At 44.8% G+C, this 22,025-nt stretch overlaps 1 protein-coding gene across 1 annotated transcript; it reads left to right on the top strand.

The window, feature by feature from the left end:
- The first annotated feature begins 1,026 nt into the window (after positions 1–1,026).
- DCT (dopachrome tautomerase) lies at positions 1,027–20,434 on the top strand. The gene is made up of 8 exons (XM_063127445.1): positions 1,027–1,456; positions 9,477–9,776; positions 11,559–11,659; positions 11,974–12,140; positions 14,245–14,424; positions 14,530–14,665; positions 17,705–17,906; positions 20,189–20,434. Exons 1-8 carry the CDS (start codon positions 1,144–1,146, stop codon positions 20,368–20,370), a joined length of 1,581 nt encoding a protein of 526 aa, XP_062983515.1. The 5' UTR covers positions 1,027–1,143; the 3' UTR covers positions 20,371–20,434.
- Positions 20,435–22,025: the final 1,591 nt, after the last annotated feature.

Here is a 22,025-nt window from a genome sequence, read left to right on the forward strand (position 1 = left end):
TTTTCACCCCGTCCCTGCGAGGGGCGATGTGGGGCCGATGCTGCTGCCTCCTCCTCCGTCTCTTCTGGCCAGGTAGGGCAAGACCTACGCAATCAGTTTTGGGGCGCACTGGAGGCGCACGCAAGCACCTTCAGGACGCTGTCTAGATCTGCCCCCTTTAAAAGTCTGGCTTCAATATGCTGGCAGTCTACTTGCCTACCTTCCTTCAGATGGATTTGCTTGAGGCCAATTTCTAGTGGAATAATTGCATTTGTAATGTTGTTATATTATTTTAGGAGATGCATACTTAATTTACGCAAATTGGCAGGGGCAAGATTGAACAAATCTCAACAGGCATGTAATCTTCTCGGGGCGGTGGAGATGCCAACATGTAAGGGCAGACTGTTCCAAAATGAGGAGGAAGGAAAGCCGAAAGCTGGCAAGAAGGCCAAGGCTGACTTTGCTGTAACGCTCGTCTTGGATCCCTCTCGTAACCTGAACCTTGGACTTGTGGGGCCGGGAAAGAAGTGGTTAGGATGGGATGCTCGGATGACTGCATGAAGAAAATGGTGACGTTTAGAGTGAATTGCTGTTTCAAAGAATACAATACAATATAATATAAGCTAATAATGTTAGAAAGAAACATGCATCTTTGCAACACGCAGCATGAACTGTGATGCCAGTGGTTTTGAAAACACGAGGGGGGGGGGAGGGAGAGAGAGAGAGAAGTAAATCAAAGACATTTTTTCTGCCTGATCCAGAGCCAAGGGCCTCCAGTCTTCTCTCCTCCAATCCATCCCCTGCATAGGCCCCTTTTTGCCCTTGATGTCATGTGCTCAACACAAGGGTTTGTAAAAGGCTAATCCTTCTAATTAGGGCATGCTAACCCCCCAAAGACCCCCCCTCAAGCTATGGCCTTTTGGCAAACAACAAAGACCTAAACTGTCTGCCTTTTAACCACATTCAAGGAATTTAGAGCTCAGGATTAAGCCAGCACCCCAAAGCCTAATTTAGTAAGCAGCAAAGAGGGAAAAGACCTCATTTGGTCAGGTATAATCTGGCTCGCTTGTTCAGCCCAGAAAGACTGCTAATCAAATCGACTTCATCATTATTACAAAGACCGAGAAGTTCCCAGGGTGAGTGAAGCTCTGGAGCTCGACACCAATGGGCTTCCTGCTGCGATGGGGGAGGCTGGTTTGCTGGCCTCTCTTAGGTTACCTCAGCCTTTTCGGGCCTCAGGGAGCCGAGGCCCAGTTCCCACGAGCGTGTATGACTGTGGAGAGGCTGCAGTCCAAACAATGCTGCCCGGCTTTGGGGACTAATCCTGACAACGTGTGTGGTTCGCAGCAAGCTCGAGGGGTCTGTAAGGAGGTGCAAGTGGACACCAAGCCTTGGGGTGGACCCTACACGCTCCGCAACGTGGACGATCGGGAAAGATGGCCACTGAAGTTCTTCAACAGGAGTTGCCAGTGCACAGGTGAGAGGAAGAGGGCGGCTGAGGGGGCTCTCTAATCATGCTTCTGGAAGATTCTAGAATATACTCAAAAGAATCTACGATTCCACTAGATTCCATCTGCTTTGCATGTATATCCAAACTTGCATGTTCATTGAACTCTACCCACATACACCCCTTATTATAATCCCTGTTGTGTATTAATGAGTGTTTCTACTGTTACTTTTTTCTGTTCATGTTCTGAAAATGCCAGTAAGGAAGTAGCAAGAAAACAGCTGCAGGTGCACTTTGTAACGTGTTCAGACCTGAGACTAGGTAGATTAACAGCAGGGAAGCCTTCCAGAGCTTTGCCAGATGCTCCTTTTAGGCAATTTCCACATTAAAAATTGGGGCTTACGGCGAGGAAAGTGTGCATGTGATTGTAACCCAGTTCTCCTTCTTGCCAGGCAGTTAATGATTTGGGAGTGAATGAATTAATAGAAGTGGCCCCAAATGCATATTTTTAATGTGGAAATTGCAAGGAGCATCTCAATAGGACTTGTTTTTGAGTAGGCAGGTGTAGGAATGTAAAACACAATGGGTTGGATCCAGACTTCGTCATGCTTAGAGTAGACCTATTGAAGTAAACAGGACTTAAATTTTTCGTGGTTTAACTTGTCCCATTCCTTTCATGGAGTTTACTTGAAGTATGACTCTGTATGGAATCAACCCAATGTTTGCACCCCACTTTCTTGAGAGGTGAAAAGTCCTAGGGGACAAGCTACAGGCTTTAGTTTCCTTTGGGTAAGAGAGCATTAGAAATGTATGGCGTCTTTGTAATATTTGTTTGATTCGCAATCATGAAAGCAGAGTATATTGGAAGCAAATTGGCGCTACTACAGCAGAAGACAAACTCCAGAGAACACTCCTATTACACAACAAGGTGCTTCACTTTCAGCTCCAAAACTCTCTGGGTTTGTTCCAGACATACTTCTAGTACATCCAGTGAAATCCATAGGATGTAGGTTAGTTATGCCTAGCCTAAGAGCAATTAATTTCAATGGATCTACTCTAAGTCTGGATCTAACCCTCTGCTGTTTTTTTCTAAAGCTTTCTAAATATTAACTGAAAATTAGGCCAGATCCACACCAAGCAGGATATAGCACTTCAAAAATGATATATGGAATGTATCATGGGACACAACAGTGCACTTCAATACCGTTATAAAGCAGTAGTGTAGATCCTACCCCAGATCCAACTGCTGCTCTGCTCTTTTTTCCTCAGCTAGAGAGTTATCGACTTCTCCAAGCACTGATGGGTATCGTCATCCAAAAAGCTGGGGAGAGATTTTTAGCTCCTGTTGATCACCTTGGAATATGTTACCCAGCTGTCAGATTAACAAAGGGACGGTCAGCCAGTATCGGTAATGGGGCATTAAAACCACTACCAAATTGTAACAAAGCAGCATTAAAATGAAAATAATAATAATACTAACAAGCAATTCTGGCTATGCTATTCCCATAATTCCTGAAGCTACACTTCTTGGGTGTTTGAAAGATATTATTTTGGAGGAAGAGTTAGAGCTAGCTACTAGTTTTCTTATGGCTATTAGACACAGTATAGCATCATTTTAGAAATTTCCAAGGTCTCTTTTCCTCTTAAAATCCATATGCGTGTGTGTGTTCTCTGGAATACGTTTGTTTGTCTCATACTTAAACCATCCGATGTCTCTTTTTCTGATAATCTCGATGTACGTGTGTCCCGGGGCGAGAGGTGGGGAGGCTTTACTCTGTTATGCTAAAAGCGACACTTTCTGACTTTGCCAAAATTCTGTTATATCTACTGGAGCACAAAAGCGCCGTTATATGACCTCGTGTAAGAACCGCGAATGCAGCAACTTGAATGAAAGTTTTCAGCTGACTGATACATTGCATTTCAAAGGGTTTATGTGTTTCAGGTTAGATGTGTTCAGGTGGCTGCTGTGCCCAGAGGGGAGGGAAAAGAAAGTTTTCCAAATAATGTAAATTTGATTGCCAAGTTACAACCCAGAGATACAAGCTTTATTTATTTATTTATTTATTACATTTCTATCCCACCTTTCTTCTGGGACGTCAAGAGAGTGTACACGGTTCCCCCTATTTTATCCTTAGATTTAGACCAGCTCAAGGTCACCCAGTCAGCTTCATGGCTGAATGGGGATTTGAACTCTGGTCTCCCCAGTCTAGGCCTGACAATATAACCACATTGTGCTGGCAGCGAGAGGTGAAGCACTTGTGTTGTTTCCTACCTGGTATATAAGAACAGAAGAAGTGCCCTGATGCTGGATCAGGCCAAGGGTCCATCTAGTCCAGCACTCTGTTCACACAGTGGCCAACCAGCCGTCGGCCAGGGAGGAACAAGCAGGGCATGGTGCAACAGCACCCTCCCACCTATGTTCCCCAGCAACTGGTGCACACAGGCTTACTGCCTCGAATACTGGAGACAGCACACAACCATCAGGACTAGTAGCCATTGATAGCCTTTGCCTCCAGGAATTTATCCAACCCCCTTTTAAAGCCATCCAAATTGGTGGCCATCACTACATCTTGTGGTACTTCCTTTTATTTGTCCTGGATCTCCCACCAATCAGCTTCATGGGATGACCCCAGGCTCTAGTGTTTTGAGAGAGGGAGAAAAACGTCTCCCTATCCTCCATCCCTCTCCACCATTGGCTGTGTGCCACTCCTAGAGTCCTGCAGGAGGGAGGGGGAATGCCGGTACCCAGAAGGGAACGGGCAGACCCTGTGGCTGCCTTATCTCCGGCTGCATTTGGGGGAAATATTTTATTTTCTCAGTATTTTAACAGTCTATAAATTAATTTTAACTTGGTGTTTTAAATTTGTATTTTAAATTTGTATTTTTGCATTGCTGCTGTTTTTATCTGGTTGAGCTTTTATATTGTATTTTAAATTATGGTTTTATACTGTTGTTTTATACTTGAATTGTCTTAATTTTGTAAACCGCCCAGAGAACTTTGGCTATTGGGTGGTATAGAAATGCAATAAATAAATAAATAAATAAATAAATAAGCACACCGCATACCTCCAAATTTCAATCTGGCACCCCCTAGGTGCAAATTTGAAATGGCACCATTGGCTAACATTGAGGGCAGACCCGGAATCAAATGGTTGGCATGACTGGGCATCTAGCAAGGCTCAAGTGTCAACAGTGGTCCACCACTGACTGCTGGACCTCCTTGCTGCTCCCTTGCCACAGCAGACAGTATGCAAAGAAGTGTCCTTTTATCGGACAGATAAAAGGAAGTACTTCTTCACGCAACACATAGTTCAACTATGGAATTCACTACCAGAAAATGTAATGATGGCCATCAATTTGGATGGCTTTAAAAGGGGGTTGGATAAATTCCTGGAGAAGGCTATCAATGGCTACTAGCCCTGATGGCTACATGCTACCTCCAGTATCAGAGGCAGTAAGCCAATATACATGAATTGCTGGGGAACATGGGTGGGAGGGTGCTGTTGCATTGTGTCCTGCTTTGCTTGTCCCTGACTGATGGCTGGTTGGCCACTGCATGAACAGTGCTGGACTAGATGGACCCCTTGTCTGATCCAGGATGGCTCTTCTTATGTTTTTAGGTGAGGAGCAGTGAGATGGTAGGACAGCAACCACAGCTGCCATCTCCTCACTCCCAGTACTGTGGCAGAACTTGTACAAGCTGAGGATCCTTCTCCTCACTTTTATTATTTATTTATTACATGTCTAGACCGCCCATTAGGCATCACTGCTCACTTGCGTTTTCTTTCACCATGGCAGAGGGCATTTAGGTGAAGAAACAGCAGCAGCAAGGAAGTAGAGGAATGGCTGCCTCCTCCACCCACTCTCAATTGGTTCCATGCCATGGGAGAAGTGGAGCCAACTAGACAGGTCATATTTTGAGGGGGGTGGTCTAGTGAGGGTGTCTTGTTCAAGGACACCCCAAAAATCTGAAGCTGGCCCTGACTGAAAGTACACTTAATATATAGTAAACGTCAAAGAATGGTGTCAGATGGCAACTAGATACTTTAGACCATGAAGGTTTCAGGTTTCTAAACGGTTAGGGCCTTGGGGACCTCATCAAGCCAAACTTCCTGTCTCGAATTTCATTTTTTTCATTGTGGGATACTCTTTCCTATATAACTCAATATCCTTCCCGGCTGTAATAAAAAGACATTGTGACATTCAGTGAGGGGAATAGATTTGCAGTGGGGGGAGGTAGAATCAGTGGCTCGACAGCCAAGACTGGATTGATTTGTGGCAAATTTCTTAAATTGAGAAAGAGTGACAGCACTTCCTTCTCGATTTGACAGATGTGTCACAAATCAATCCAGTCTTGGTTTGAGAGCCAGTGTGGTGTTGTGGCTAGAGTGTTGGACTGGGAGTTGGGAGATCCAGGTTCTAGTCCCCACTTGGCCATGGAAACTCATTGGGTAATTTTGGGCCACTTATAGACTCTCAGCCCAAAATGGAGAGAAGGAGGATTATGTATGCCTCCTTGGGTTCCTTCGTGGAGAAAAGGCAGGATATAAATGCAATTAATAACAATGACTAATAATAATAATAATAATAATAATAATAATAATAATAATAATAAATGCAATTGTATTCAGGCTAGAGAGTGAAAAGAACTCATGCTTGTTAAAACAACTGCTTTTTGAAAAAAATCGATCAGGCTCACTACGACACACACCATCATCTCGGCCTTTGCCTCGGGTTGCAAAATGTCTTGGGCTGGCCCTAGCGGCCCACTAACATTCTGTTTTTTGTTTCTTCCCTGGGATTGCAAAACCTGGGAGGTTGCAAAACACCAGGAAGGCACCACTACCTAACTGGTGGGCTGCCTTGAGTTTGGTGAGTCATAAGCTGTGCAGGCCCAATCCAGGGCAGGGTTATTATGTATGTCTTCCATCCTAGCCTTTGCAATCAATTGCAGGCTAAGAAGCAGCAGCCGAGTAGAATGTTTGAACCATGGTACTATGTGTTGCGGACACTGCTCTACTTACAACTTTGGTACTATAAATCCGATGTAATTAAATATGAAAGTCTGACCTATTCCTGTGTTTTCCTGTTAATACTTCTTGTAAGGGATTATTGTTAGAATGCGTTGCAGTGAGTCTACTGATTTAGGGTAGAGGTCATGAATGCAATTACAAGCAATTATCAGCCATTATTGCTCTTGGACAGCTTAGTCTATAATGCATCTTTTGTGAATGTGGTATGTTTCCCTTGTATGCTGAGAGGAGCGAGCCAATATTTGCTCAGAGTGCTATTTCTTCTGAAGGAAGATCTTGTGGACTCATCAGGGCAGTGTCAGAGGCAGTTCAGAACTATGGAAAGGCAAGCCAGGCCTGCAATAGTATATCATTTCATCTGACTCTTATATTACTCTTAGGTGTGTATTTAATATAGCTGGCTCTGTGTTATATGAGGAGCTCAAAAGATTCACCTAAGAAAAGCTTGACTAGATTACATATCATAAAAACATAAGAAGAACCCTGAGAGGGATCAGACCCAAGGGCTACCTAGTCCCACAGTCTTTTTGCCCAGTGGCCAACCAGTGACACCTCTACACTTGTATATGAAACATTGTTTTTACAGTCATTGAACATTTTGTTTTTGAACGATTTAAAATGTAGCAGTTTTTAAAACGTTTACTTACTTTTCTCTTTCCGTGGGAATGCATTCCTTTTGGCCACACTAAGAAAAGAAATCCGTTTGTTCTATCCCCGTCTGCCAATTTCCCCTCCCACTTCCTCTTCTCTCTGAGACAATCCTCCGCCTACAAACAATCCAGCAAGCAGCCTCCCAAAAGTGAAACTGGAAGTGTCTGCAAAAAAGAGGCTTGAAAGAAAAAAATGGCTCCAACTTTGGGTGCGGCAATTACATAAACATGCCCCCCAGGAATGCGATTGGCTAATTAAGAACTACAGGAAACCCATTTAATACGATGAAATCGGCCACATCATACCAAACAGAACAACTTATTTCAGAGAAGTACAAAATAAAAATCGGGAACAGACAACAATAAAACATCACAAACTATACATCATGTGGCGAAATACTACCAAACGCACACTTAAAAATGGTAAGACACGTTCTAACTTGACTAGTGTAGATCCCCTCCAGATGCATATGGGAAGCATGTGGGTACAGAAAGCACATGCAGTAGAACCCTCCCACTCATGTTCCCAAGCTACTGCCCCTGGTATTGGAGATAATACATAACCATCATATAGCCATTGATAACCTTGTCCTCTATGAATTGCTCTAATCCCTTTTAAAGACTTTGTAGGGTGGCCAGGTGTCCTCTTTTTAAATGGACAGCCCTCTCTTCGAAGCACTGTCTAGTCCTATTTGAAAATTGCTTTGTGATTGGTGAACCGACACGTGGTTTTGGTGGGATTTGCGAACCTGTGCTTGGTGAACTTCTGTGAACACAGCACTATGTTTATAGGCAGGGCTGGTGCCAATCTATTTTGCACCCTAGGCAAGGTGAGCTACTTGCACCCCCCCAAAAAAAATTGCCAAATTCGATTCAGCTGTTCAAGAAGAGTTTCTGAACTATTATATTTTTCTTTTATTATGTTTTTTCTTAAAACAGCTAATTTGTATAAAACGGTGACCCTTAAAGGTCAGTACTGCGCCCCTCTGAGGTCTGTGCCCTAGGCAGCTGCCTAGCTGTCACACCAAATGCACAGACACCAGAAGGCAGAGCAGAGCTCCTGGGGTGGGGCCAGGGGCCGTGTGACCTTTCTCCCTCCATGCATTTCATAGACACATGGATTCAACTTTCCGTTAACTGGCAGGAAAATTCACTCAGATGAAAACAGGAGAACAAAAGGTATCACCCTCCGACTGGCAGGCCTGCCTACTTCCCAAGCTGAGGTTTGTGCTTTTAAATTGGCACTTCCTGCCCCTGTTCAAGCAAGCTGAATAGCTGTAACAAGATGGACACGTGCTCGGGTCCTTGACACAGCAGGAGGTTATGAGCACTTCTCCTCCTCCTCCTAATCACACCCGTTTGTATAACACAGGGATGCAGAATCCAGCCCACCTGGTGTCCCAATCCATCCCTCTGGGGATTCCCACATGGCCCTTCTCTAGCTTCACCCCCTTTCCACCAACCACCCATTGTTTGGTGGCGTCTCAGCATTTGTGGGTTCCCCTTTCACACTCTCATTATGAAAGATTAAAACATCTGTCCTAAGGCTTAGCTATCTGGCAGTAGGAACTTTAAGATAAAATAGGCTGGTATTTTGGCCCTGCCCGTTTTGCCCTGCCCTCTGCTGGAATGCCACCCTGAGACCTTTTCCAAAATTGAACTCAGCCCTCGGTCTAAAAAAGTTTCAATACCCCTGGTATAGTATCTATTTCTGTGACCTATTTGTCTACCTATTTATATCTACACCGTGGCATAAACCAGTGGTCGAAGCATAAAGTGTTGGTTATTACGTTTAAAGCTGTACATAGTTTGGGTCCAGGTTACCACCTTCCCCCATACAATCCTCCCCACACACTCAGGTCTTCTAGGAAGAATTTACTCCAGTCAGCCAAAACTAGGCTGGCAACTGTTATCCAGAGGACCTTCTCTTCTGCCATTCCCAGACTCTGGAATGGCCTGCCAGGAGAGATTTGTCAACTTAATAGTCTTTCCAAGTTTAAGAAAGCCATAAAGATTGACCCAGATGAATTTTAAGATGTCCGGTTATTAATATTGCATCAGTTTTATATGTGTTTTAATCAGTTTTATGCATTTTATGGTATTTTTGTATTTAATGTTCCCTGCCTCGCTCCAGAGGGAGAGGCAGGTAAGAATTGTTGTTGTTATTATTATTAAACTGGTCCAGACCCAAGACCCACCTCAGACTCCCAACCTGCAACTTGGGACCCATGGCCAACATTTCCCCATGCCCAACATGGCGGCAACAGCTTTGATGCAACCCATCTAGACTGATCTTGCAACCCATTTTTGGGTCGTGACCCGCCAGTTGAAGACCACTGGCGTAAATGATGTTCTCTTTTAATACAGGAAACTTTGCCGGCTACAACTGTGGGGACTGCAAATTTGGCTGGGTGGGGCCCAACTGTGATGAAAAGAAGCCTCCAGTCATCCGGAAGAACATTCACGCTTTGACCGAAGATGAGCGGGAACAGTTCTTAGATGCGCTAATCCGTGCAAAGTCAACGGTTCACCCAGACTATATGATTGCAACCCAGCACTGGATGAGCCTGCTCGGTCCCAAGGGAAACGACCCGCAAGTCACAAACTGCAGCATTTATGACTACTATGTGTGGCTTCATTATTACTCCGTCAGAGACACTTTATTAGGTTGGTGCTTCCCATTATGGAGGGCTGGGATATAAAAAGGGTGAAACGCACACTGAAGGATGATCAATGGGCTTTTACAGTGAGAAAAAAGACTGTAGGTAACGTAGTAAATAGAACATTCCCAGCACAGTGGGTGCAGTTTATTTAGAATGCGGGTATTGAACCTCTTTTAGCCCAAGGGCAAATTCTGTTTCAGAGACGCTCTTGGGGCAAAAGAGACAAGGCCTAAAGTACAAGCACATTTTAGTTCAAAGCTCTGTTTGCCAGTAACTAAGGCCCCGTCTTGACAGCAGTGGATTGGCCCCAGGAGGTCTCAGGCTCCCGCACTCACACTCCTTCCTGGCATCTGCACCAGAAGGGGCGCGAGTGCGGAGTTACTGCTGAGCGTCAGGGAGGGGGAAGGACCGGAGCAGTGAGAGGGGGAGGAAGACAGGGATGCGAACCATCTCTCCTCCCCCTGACCTCCCTCTTGCTGCCCCGTTCCTTCCCCCCCTGTTTTTTTATCTATTGATGCAAAGGATTGCATCTATAGATAAAAAAGGTGTGTGTGGAAGGAACGGGGCAGCGAGAGGGAGATCAGAGGGAGGAGAGCCGGTTCACGTCCCTGTCTTCCTCCCCTTCTCCCCATTTTTTTAATCTATAGATGCAATCCTTCGGATCTATAGATAAAAATAAATAATTAAAAAAATGGGGAGGGGGAGAGAGGGGGAGGAAGACAGGGACGTGAACCGGCTCTCTTCCCTCTGACTTCCCTCTCGCTGCTCCGTTTCTTACACACACACACACACACACACACACACACACTGTTGTTATTTAATCTATAGATGCGAAGGATCACATCTATAGATAAGAAATAAAAAATGGGGGTGGGAGAGAAATGGGGCAGTGAAAGGGAGGTCAGAGGGAGGGACCCTCTCTTCTTCCCCCTCTAGCTGTCCTGTTCTTCTCCCCCCCTTATTTTTTTAAAAAAATATTTTTATCTATAGATGTGAAGGATCACATCTATAGATAAAAAAAAATTAAAAAGGGAAGGAAAGGAAAGGAACGGGGCAGCCAGAGGGGGAGGAAGAGAAGGACGCCTGGTGCCCGAACCAGCCCTCCTCCAGCTGATGGCGACCAATCAGCGATGTGCAGGGACCGCCTCGTGGCCACCCCGGGATAAATGGCAGGTGTAGACAAGCCCTTAGTGCTATGCAGAGAAAAGCTCTTCTCTTGAATCAACAGCTGTGCAGAGATTAGCGATTTTAAGCAGACAAAATCTCAGTGGATAAATCAGCTGCTGATCAGAAATAAATCATTTCCCCTACCTGGAGAGAGCAGGGACAGCTTAGGAAAGAACCTGGTGGGCTGGATGGGTAACTCTCATAGGCCATATCTAGCATAACAGGTTCCCCATGCTTGTTCTATATGATGGAGAAAACAATCTCCTTCTTTATTTAAAGTTTTTATTTGTTCTTTTTTTTAATATAGCGAAACAAAGCCAATCAAAATTTCCAGCCTATCCACACCCCCATAAAATTACCTTTCCTCCTCCCTCCACAATAACTGTTTCTCAGTAGCAACATTACATCTACAACATTATTTCAACCACCTGCAGACTTACAAAACAAAAATCAAAACCACAAAGGACAAAAGGGTAGGGGAAGAGAAGGAAAGTAGAAGGGGACGGAAGGGAACAGGGAAGGTGACTCTGGAGGTTTTTTTAACCCCCCAACAGATCTAGACTAACTATCAGGATGCCTTTTCTGCATTCCAATTGTTGCTCCACTCTTCTGTCTACAGGACCAGGCCGCCCCTTCACAGCAATAGACTTCTCCCATCAAGGCCCTGCCTTTGTTACTTGGCATAGGTATCATTTGCTACTGCTGGAAAGAGATCTGCAGGTTAGTGAAAACACTCACCTGTGCACATGAGATGTATATTTCGTTAGGCACATGCCTGTTGGCAAATGAGCTGTTACATGGAATATTATGCCCTGGTTTACACATGACAGCAACCCAGAGTATGGGTTGTTGTTGAATCGTGGGTTGTCATTACGTGTGAACCCCTGCACTATGGTTTAACTATAGATTCTTAATGAATTGTTTTGCAAGGGTTGGGTTTTTGTTTTGTTTTGTGTTAATGTAAACCAAAAAATACAATACAAAAGAATTGTCATCTCTCTTCCCGTCTCTCTCCACATGTCCACGTTATTTAGAGGATGATTGGCAATGAGTCCTTTGCATTGCCTTACTGGAATTTTGCTACGGGCAGAAATGAGTGTGACGTGTGCACTGATCAGCTTCTTGGGGCATCAAGACCAGATGACCCAAACCTAATAAGTCGGAATTCAAGGTTTTCACAGTGGGAGACAGTATGCAATAGGTAACAAATTCTGAGGACACGGAATTGTTGGAAATGTGTAGCCACCTTCTCAACTATTTTTTTCCTAGGGTTATGTTATTCAATAATGTTTAGTTCATTAGTCATTTGTCTTTTAACTGTTAAATCAATTATTTATTTTCAGGATTTAAATAGCATTCTATATCGGACAATTCATTTATTGCATTTAAATAAATGTTTCTTATCAAAACCTCAAAAACTGGAAGTAATCTTAAACTACTAAAGGAAGTTTAAGATCACTTCCAGTTTGATAAACAAAAGCTACCACCAAGACTTGGTTTAGATATAGTGCTAAAATTTAGATTTTACATGAATATGGTTAATCATGGTCTAGGAAACAAGACAGCATCAAAAACCATGGCTTAAAGTTGGGTTGTTCCCCTAAATCAGGGGTACAAATAGCATGCCCCAAACCCTATCTGGCAGCCCCCAGACCTCCAGCATAAGTTGCTGCTGAAAAAAGGGAGACAATTGGAAAAACACTCTAGGAAAAGACTCCATGAAGCCCTTTAGATTAAACAGAAATCGTTGCTTTGTTTCCTGCTTCTCTTCCATATTTGAAATGAGCTGAATGGGAGGAGAGCAGCGACCACGTGATCTGCAATTTAAAACTTCCCTGCTCATATAAATTAATGGGGCAGTGCCCTCTAGTGGGTGTTTTGTAGTGCATCTTTGACAGCACACAGCAGGAAATCCCGAAACATCTCAGAACAATTGGTTTTTCCAAGGTTTATTTTTTAGCAGAATGACTGTGAAAAGGAGCAGGAGACATGCAGGAGGCCCATGATATGGTCAAAATGCCTGCAAAATTCTTTTAGTGACCAGTCACGAGAGTCCTATAAATCGCTTGTTTAAAGAACCCCTATGATTCCTGCCATAGGAGCCTCATTCCTAGAACATCTCTAGAGTGCTTGAACATTCCTGCCTCCTTCCTAGAATACTCTGGGGAAGATCTAGGAACTAGGCTTCTATGGCAGGAACCACAGAGTCCATTCCTAGAACATTCCCTCCCTTTTTTGCTAATCTGAACTACTGTATTTCTTCGATTGTAAGATGCCATCGATTGTAAGATGCACACTACGTAATTTCAGTACCACCAACAGGAAAAAAAAACTCTAAGACACACCCACGATTCTAAGACGCACCCCATTTTTAGAGATGCTTATATGGGAAAAAAAGTGTGTCTTAGAATTGAAGAAATAGGGTATCGCTGTTGCTGCAAGACAAAGATCTGTTGCTGTTGGAATGTGTGAGAATGCATGTGTGTGAGGGGTGTGTGTGTGTGTATGTGAGTGACATCTCTGAGTGTGAGAGTAGCATGTGTGCATGAGAGAGTGGATGTCACAGAATGTTGTGTGGCACCTGATGTGGCCCATGGGGCTGAAAAGGTTGTGTTCACCTGCTGTAAATCATGGGTGGGCAGCACTGAGCGTTCTACTCACGTTCAAGCGAACAAGAGTAGAACTACCTTTCAGACCTTGCTGGTTCAACATATCAAGGTCTGAACTGAAGGGGGATTGGAGCCAGTGTGCCTAGAGATGTTGGGCTGGGGCCAGCATGAAAAGCCCTGTTCCTTAACCCACTTTAAGCCTTCATGCGTTCAGGCAAACACCTGAAAAGGGCTAGTGTGCTTGTGACTTAATGAAAATGCTTAGTTAGGAACCCAACGTTGTGCCTCTCTAGACTTATTATTAGCAAATATCTGACAGTTTGAGAGATCAAAATTTGTCCCAATGATTAACAAAACTGAAGTGTTGGTTCATTAATCTTCAAATTAAACCAATTAAAACTTGCTGTTTTAATTGGAGAGGTGGGTAAGAAATTATTATTATTATTATTATTATTATTATTATTATTATTATTACTATTTATCAACCAGCCTTCCCCAACTTTGTACCCTGTAGACTTTTGGGCCACAACTCCCAGCATTCCTAACCACTGGTCATACTGGCTGGGGTTGATGGGAGTTGAAGTCCAAAATGTGTGGAGGGCATCAGGTCAAGGACGGCTGTTCCAAACCAATGCCAGCAACACGTGGCACAAAATAAGGTCTAACTGCTCCATGTCTCTCTGTTTCAAACTCAAGTTTGGACGATTACAACCGTCTGGTTACATTATGCAATGGGACGAGTGAAGGGCTTCTGCGGAGGAACCCATTCAGCAAAGCTGGAGATCGGCTGCCGACCATGGAAGATGTTCAGAACTGTCTCTCTCTTCAGAATTTTGACAAGCCTCCTTTCTTTCGGAATTCTAGTTTTAGCTTCAGGTTAGTTCTTTGGCTCTTTGGTTGGCAATGGTGTTTCTTCTAGGCCAGAAGGTGGCTAGATAGTAATGCTGTGCTGTGCTTTGCTTTGCTTGTCCTCTGCCTCAGGAATGCTTTGGAAGGTTTTGATAAACCAGATGGAACCTTGGACATGCCAGTCGCAAGTCTCCATAACTTGGTCCACTCTGTCTTGAACGGGACCGGTGCTCTTCCTCATTCTGCCGCTAATGATCCCATCTTTGTGGTAGGTCCTTGTTCTGCTTTTGGTTTCCTTAAAGCAAGGGTGGGCAGCATCCAGGAGTTGGAGGGCCACGTTGCCCGCTCCAGAGTCACATTGCCTCCCCCCTCCAGAACATCTTCCCTGCCAGAATTGCAACTGCTCGGAGTTGTTGGTGCCAAAATTCCAGCAATTCTGCTGGGAAACAAAGTGGATGAGAATCATACGCACTTGCTTCCCTGCAGAATCGGGTTTCCAACAGCCCATGAAACAGCCATTTGCTGGGCTTTCGGGAGCTCCATTCTGCAAAGAAACTGGATGCACGAAGGGAGCCATCGCTGGGATTTTGATGGTGGCAGAGGCAAAGACAGCGGGGACTGGGGACAGGAGCAGAAATCGCCATGGTGTGCCGCATGTAGCTCACAGACCATGTGTTGCCCACTCCTGCCTTAAAGGCTTATAACCAAATATACCTTCATGAGAGTTTTTCTCAATAGGAATGGTGCCCCCATTTTATAAATGCAAATGGCAATCATGTCTTCTCTTGATTCCATGTCTTGTCTTGTGTTCAATCAGGCTTATTCTTGGGTAAGTGTGTTTCAGATTGCACCCTGCATCATAAAGGTATTGAACTTAAGATCCAATAGATACCTACCCGTACACTACGCTCAACATCCAAGGTCCTCCTCCGGGTGCCTACTCCAAGGGAAGCTCAGAGGATAGCAACAAGGGAGAGGGCCTTTTCTGTGGTGGCCCCCCAATTGTGGAACAATCTCCCTGATGAGGCCTGACTGGCGCTGTCATTGTTATCTTTTCGGCACCAGGTCAAGACTTTTCTTTCCTCCCAGCTTTTAACAGCATATGTTGAGTTTTAACGGACTCCAGAACTAGCTTTGGCTAGTTAAAAATTGTTTTAAATGTTAGCTGTTTTTAATTTTTTAAATTGTTGTATATTGATTTTTAATGTCCAGTCTTTTAATCTTTGTAAACCACCCAGAGAGCTTCAGCTATGGGGTGGTATAGAAATTTAATAATAAATAAAAAAATAAAAAAATGTGAGTTTATACTCCACTCCCTGTAAGTTGTTTAGGGAGGGGTATAAAGTGGTAGAAGGATCCCTACATGGGATACAGAGTATGAGTTCTTATACCACTTAACTACAGTATGCCATCTCCGGTATTAAAGATGCATCTCAGAGGTGGGAAGAAGCCCTAGCGAAGGCTTTGGAGAGCTGACACAACCAAGATACCTGGGCCCTGTCTTTACGGAGCTGAGTTGGCACTGCCTTCCCCCCAAACCCTAGGGTTTTACTAACTGGGGTGGTGTCGGGTAATGCCAACACGAAGGAGGCTACTGGTGGAAGGCAACCAATCGCCGGTCGCCTTCCACCAGGGACCATCCCTGGATTGGCCCTGGAGCAATGTCAGACTGTGGAAGAACTGTACTGATCTCACTCCCACTGAAAACATCAGGGTAAGTCCCCGACTCTTTCAAAGCACAGGTTCGTGGGAAAGCCCCATGGTGGCTGTGAATCTGCGGCTGCATCATAGAACTGATGCAGCATAGATTTGCAGACACTGCAGGGCTTTCTCCACTTACAGACGGCGCCCTAGTAAAGTTTTGCCTTGAATGGCCTGTGTTCCAGAGGGCACACACGTTACATTACATACCAAGTTAAATGTTGGACTTCAGATTCAACAGAAACAGGCAACCTGGTACTTTCCAGATGTTTTGGATGACCATTGGACAGGTTGGCTGGGGCTTATGGGAGTTGTAGTCCAAAACATCTGGAGGGCAACAGTAGTGAGGCTGATGGATCAATGGCATGACTCTATATAAAACAGTCTGCTATATTCACAAATAGCCACCTTTACAAAGAATGGAAGTGAATTGTAGAGGTAAAAACAACAGTGGGCTCAGATCATACACAGAATGGAGAGTAATGTGATTTTTTAATTTCACAAAGAGAGCAAAATCTGACTCATTAATTTCATTATGATAAAATGATCTCAACTCTGTTCTGAAGACAAGAGTATCCCATTGTACATCTTATGTATTCTCTGCATGGGTAGCTTGGTAAGAAGTAATATTTTACAAACCTGCTCAGTTTAAGGACATTCTTAAAAGCTTTGCTGTTTATTCACAAAAATAAATCTTCTTGTTCTGGGGACATAAAGGAGGACTTCGGCTCCCTCTGGTGGCTAGATCCCTGCTGCTTTAGGGATCCCTGCAGCTTGTAGAGTTTTATTTTTTAAAAAACTCTGTTTTATCTTAGTAGAATTCTGTAACGGTGCCTAAAAAGATGGAATCATCGGTGGGTTCCTCCACAATAGTTTAAAAAAAATAATTGCTTGATAAGCCAAAGAAAAAAAGGGGAAATTCTCATTCTCTGGACCCTTGATGTAACAAATACTGGTTATAAAAATAATGTGCATCTCAAAATTAGCACTCTAGAAGACCTAGACGTAATCATATCGGTATATTTCCAAATCACTGTGTAAAATTTCTTAAAGGGACAAGTTAAAACCAAAGCAAATAGACCATGGTTCCATTGACTTTTAATATTGCATCTCGGTGCTTTTCTGCGGTCTCAAAGCATCCCAGGTAGTAATAGCCAGCACAGCCATATATATAGCTATATACTTGATTGAACACGGAGTCTCACTTCTGCCAACCAAAATGGGCTTGGCAAAATACATTGTGGCCAGCTGTACACCAAACAGGATATGACACTTTGAAAGTGATCTGAAAATGGTATATGGAGGGTGTCCTGGGCCCCAACAGTTGTCAATACCGTTATAAGCTGTTATGAAGCAGTAGTGTAGATCCTGCCGGTATATCTGTGCTCTCTTTCAACTCCAAAGCAACTCTTTTTCTTCCCTCAAACAGTAAGCCGGCATAGTAGATCAGCCTGAATGGATCGCTCTAGATGCTATTTGCAATAAGCTGTAGTTACTGCCACAGCTTTGTGCCTCAGTAACCTCCCCCTTCCTCAGCCATTAGGACTGCCTCTTGCATTTAGCGCAAGGGCCGGCAACTGAAGATACCTGTGAATTGAATTTGCAGGTCCTCCACACCTTTACGGATGCTATTTTTGATGAATGGATGAAACGATTTCGCCCACCTGACAGTGCGTGGCCTCAGGAGCTGGCGCCCATTGGCCACAACCGAAAGTTCAACATGGTGCCCTTCTTCCCTCCCATTGCCAACGAGGAGGTGTTTCTAACCGCAGAGCAACTTGGCTACAACTATGCCATTGACCTGCCAGGTAACGCCTACAGTTGTTTTCTGAAGTACAGTGCCAATTAGAGTAACAACGACAACAACACAGCATTGGAGTGTGGAGTAAGCTGCTGGCAGCATCCCTCTGGCATCTGGAGCATGGTACGACCAAGAAAGTCAGGTGTTGAACAACAGATGTTAAAGATGTAGCTCAGCAACGACTTTTTCTTTTCTATGTCTCTTCCTTTTTTACTGGCTTTTACTGATTCGCAAATCAGATTGGGGCCTTCACACCTAAAATTTACTTGCATCCAAGGATAAATGGCCAATTTTGAAGTGCAGGCACTCATCACGACTGTTTCCACGGCTTCACTCCCAAAATGCAGACAGCTCTGTTGATCTATATAGGTGCTTAAGTGTGTGTAATGCACAGATATATACCCTGAAGAACAGCAGTACATAGCATAATACCCAATTTATTAGGATCAGCTGATAATAATAAAACAGTGAGCTGGCAAAGGACAAGCTAGTGGTTAGCATGTTGGATCTTGGTGAAAGAGACCTGAGATTGTATAAGAAAGAGACAAACGGTGTAAGACCATTACCTTAAGTTTTCCTAGGAGTTTCCTCCCAGCAGCAGGGTGATACTGGCTGGGTTCATACAACATGCTAACCCACATTCAATGGTTGAGTGTGGGTTGTTGTTGAACCATGGGTTGTTGTTGAAATGTGAGTTAGAGGGTTGTCTGAATCCAGGATGTTTGTAGGGAGGCTTGTTAATCATGCAGTGTGGCTTATTAACCACCCTGAACAACCCAGCAACAAACCATGGGTTCTCAAGGTAGCTTGTCAGAAAAAAAAATAAGCCGTACTGCATAGTTAACAACCCACCCTGTGGAAGATGTGCTGCATTAAGGCAACATGGCAGTTCTGGTCACCACACCTAAAAAAGGATATTATAGAGCTGGAAAAAGGGCAGAAAAGGGCAACTAAAATGATTAAGGGGCTGGAGCCTACAAGGGAAGGTTACATCAACTGGGATTGTTTAGCCTGGAAAAAAGGAGGCTAAGGGGAGACATGATACAGGTGGAAAAAATGATGCATGGTGTGGAGAACGTGGACAGGGAGACATTTTTCTCCCTCTCTCATAATACAAGAACCCGGGGTCATCCCATGAAGCTGATTGGTGGGAGATCCAGGACAAATAAAAGGAAGTACTTCTTCACAGAGTGCATAGTTAAATTATGGAACTCACTGCCACAGGATGTGGTGATGGCCACCAATCTGGATGGCTTCAAAAGGGGGTTGGATAAATTCCTGGAGGCGAAGGCTATCAATGGCTACTAGCCCTGATGGTTGTGTGCCATCTTCAGTATTTGAGGCAGTAAGCCTGTTATGCACCAGTTGCTGGGGAATCTGAGCTGTTGCACCATATCCTGCTTGTTCATCCCTGGCCAACGGCTGATTGGCCACTGTGTGAACAGAGTGCTGGAGGGGATCTACACTACTGCTTTTAAAGCTCTTTAAAGCACTTTGAAACCTGTATGTGCAGTGGTTCCTGGGCCCCAACGGTTGTCAAAACTGTTATAAAGTGCTTTAAAGCAGTAGTGTAGTCCGTCCGTCCCCCCCTCCCCAGACTAGATTGACCCTTGCTCTGATCCAGCATGGCACTTCTTATGTTCTTATGATAACCCGCGGTACAACTATAAGCCATGGTTCAACAACAACAACCCACACTCAACCACTGAGGATGGCTTTGCGTGTTGTGGGAACCCAGCCAGTATCTTATCAATAAACTAGTTCCAGCACTTTTCGTCTCTGTCAGGAGCAGGTCTTTTGGAAAGCCTTACAGAAGTCTTTTTGTAAACTGTTGATTGATTGCCCATTGCAGACTAAGCCACCCTGAAATTCTTTGCGTTACACTAAGGGACAGTACATTGCTGCCAGGAAAATTAATTTCCTCCTGGCTACTGTGAGGAGTGCAGTTTAAGTTCAGTGGGAATAGAAGAGCCCGAGGGGGTGGCCGATGATGTCAGAGTCCCTGCTAATGAAAACGACCCAGCATTTCGAGCCTGCAAGCACCGGCTCCACGACACCACGGCCTGCGACAGCAGTGGGCAATGGCAGCTGCCCAAGGATGCCACGTGCTGCTGCTGCGCCTGGCACAAACCTTGGGTTAAGCATGAACACCAAGCAACACCTTTGCCGGAAGTGTTAGCTGCCCAGGATTTCCTTTTGCCTGCTGTGCCTTTTCCCCCGCGGAGCTGATTTCTAGCCGTGAAGCTTCACCACGACGTTGTAACTGACTCTGTTTTCCTGCCTTTCCAGATTCGGCTCAAGAGGCCCGCGCTTGGGCTCTTATGGTTGGATCCACCATTGGAGGAGCTCTGATCGCCTTAACTGTGCTGGTCCTTCTGCTTGTCCTCTTCCAGCACAGGAGGCACAGGAAAGGTTTCGAGCCTCTAATGAATGCGAGGTTCAGTGTAAAGAAATATACTGAAGACCCCTAAAGGAGGAGGAGTGTTTTTGTAAGTAGCCAAGTGGTCCACATTGACCATTTGTTGAACTAGGAACTTGACATGTAGCTTATCATTTGAAACCCCTCGACGGATTACCCATTTCTTCTTGATTTGGGTCCATCACACCCATTTTCACCCATTTTGGGAGGTCACCTGGCAGCCCTGGGCACAGATTTTGACCTCCAGTCCGTGAATGATAGTTGATTTTTCCACAGTGAAAAAAAAAAAGTGTGCTCAGATGTACAGGAAGGAATCCTTCATGGCTGGCCCACATCTCTGAATCCTTGTGAAATGCGTTTGCCCACTATCGCTCCAGGAGTGCCTTAAAAGATTACTTCCGCAAGCTTCTTTCAGACCCTGAAGGTGGGACCCCCAAGGGTGCTAATCTTGGGATAAACAAACATAGAAGGCAGATTTGATGTCCACACGCAGGATATCCCTTGCTGTAAACACGTCCCAGACTTTGCATCCCCATAAACTCAACGCAGTAATTATAGGAGTGGTACAATTTTGATTGCACACCTGCTCCTGCTGTTTTAGCAGTTAGCACAGCGTGGCTTAAAAAACAACCTCCTTGAGTAAAATGATTCTCAATACCATTCCCTTTCGGTGTATTTAGCCGACTGAGGCCGTAGCTAGACCTAAGGTTTATCCCAGGATTGTCCTGGGGTCAAACCTGTTCATCTAAGTGCCACACAGGGCATCCAGCGCTCAGGCAGGGACGAACCTGGGATGATCCTGGGATAAACCTTAGGTCTAGCTATGGCCTATTGATTAAGTTGTGCTTTACAAGACCGAGTGCTGAGCCCCGCAGGGGTGGGCAACTTGTGGCCCCTCCAAGTGTTGTTAGACTCCCATCAGCCCTAGTCGGCAAAGCCAGTGGTGATGGACAATGGGAACTGAAGTCCAACCACATCTGGAGAGCCACAAGTTGCTCACCCCTGGAGTATACTGATGCTGATCCATGGACTCCTGTGTGCAGCTGTGAGGTGTGTTGCATGCTTGTAAGCTCACATGCAAACAGGGGCTGCCCACCGTGCAGCTTTGATGACACCAGTCACACGTCAGAGAGGCCATGTTCAGTGGGTCTCAAAAATAATGTAAGGTATTATTATTATTATTACTACATCTTTATCCCATCCCTTCCAGAAGGCACATGGTTCTCTCTCCACCCGTTTTATCCTCACAGCAACCTGGTGAGGTAGGTTAGGTTGAGAGAAAGTGGTTGACTTGAGGTGTTCTTGGTTCTAGTCAGTCACTTGGGCTTGCCCCCCCCCAACCTGATGCCCTCCAGGTGTTGTTCGACTTCAACCCCCATCATCCCCAGCCAGCATGGTCAATGGTCAGGAATGCTGGGAGTTGTAATCCAAAACACCTGAAGGATGTGAGGTTGGGAACGGCTGCACTGACTACTGCACCATGCTGGTTGTCCAAGCTGACCACCCCAAGTAGCTGTTTGGAGAGGCCTCATGGCCCTAACCAACACAAAGACTGCTCCAGCTGCTGAATTTTATTCTGCACACTAAGCTTTTGTTCATGTGCAACTCAGGCTGTGATCCTGTGCCCACCAACCTGGGAGTAAGCCCCACTGAATTCGTTGAGGCTTGCTTATGCATATAGACAATTGCGCTGTCAATTTGGAAGGG

This window comes from Elgaria multicarinata, chromosome 5 (genome assembly GCF_023053635.1).
Source record: "Elgaria multicarinata webbii isolate HBS135686 ecotype San Diego chromosome 5, rElgMul1.1.pri, whole genome shotgun sequence".
NCBI lineage: Eukaryota > Metazoa > Chordata > Lepidosauria > Squamata > Anguidae > Elgaria > Elgaria multicarinata.

What these genes read in the sequence shown, in the direction of transcription:
- DCT (XM_063127445.1), top strand. Translation starts at nt 1,144, where the DNA reads ATGGGCTTCCTGCTGCGATGGGGGAGGCTGGTTTGCTGGCCTCTCTTA. An exon ending in CGTCAGAGACACTTTATTAG is followed by an intron (nt 9,777 to 11,558) that starts GTTGGTGCTTCC and finishes TTCTGTCTACAG; the next exon opens with GACCAGGCCGCCCCTTCACA. An exon ending in TGCTGGAAAGAGATCTGCAG is followed by an intron (nt 11,660 to 11,973) that starts GTTAGTGAAAAC and finishes CACGTTATTTAG; the next exon opens with AGGATGATTGGCAATGAGTC.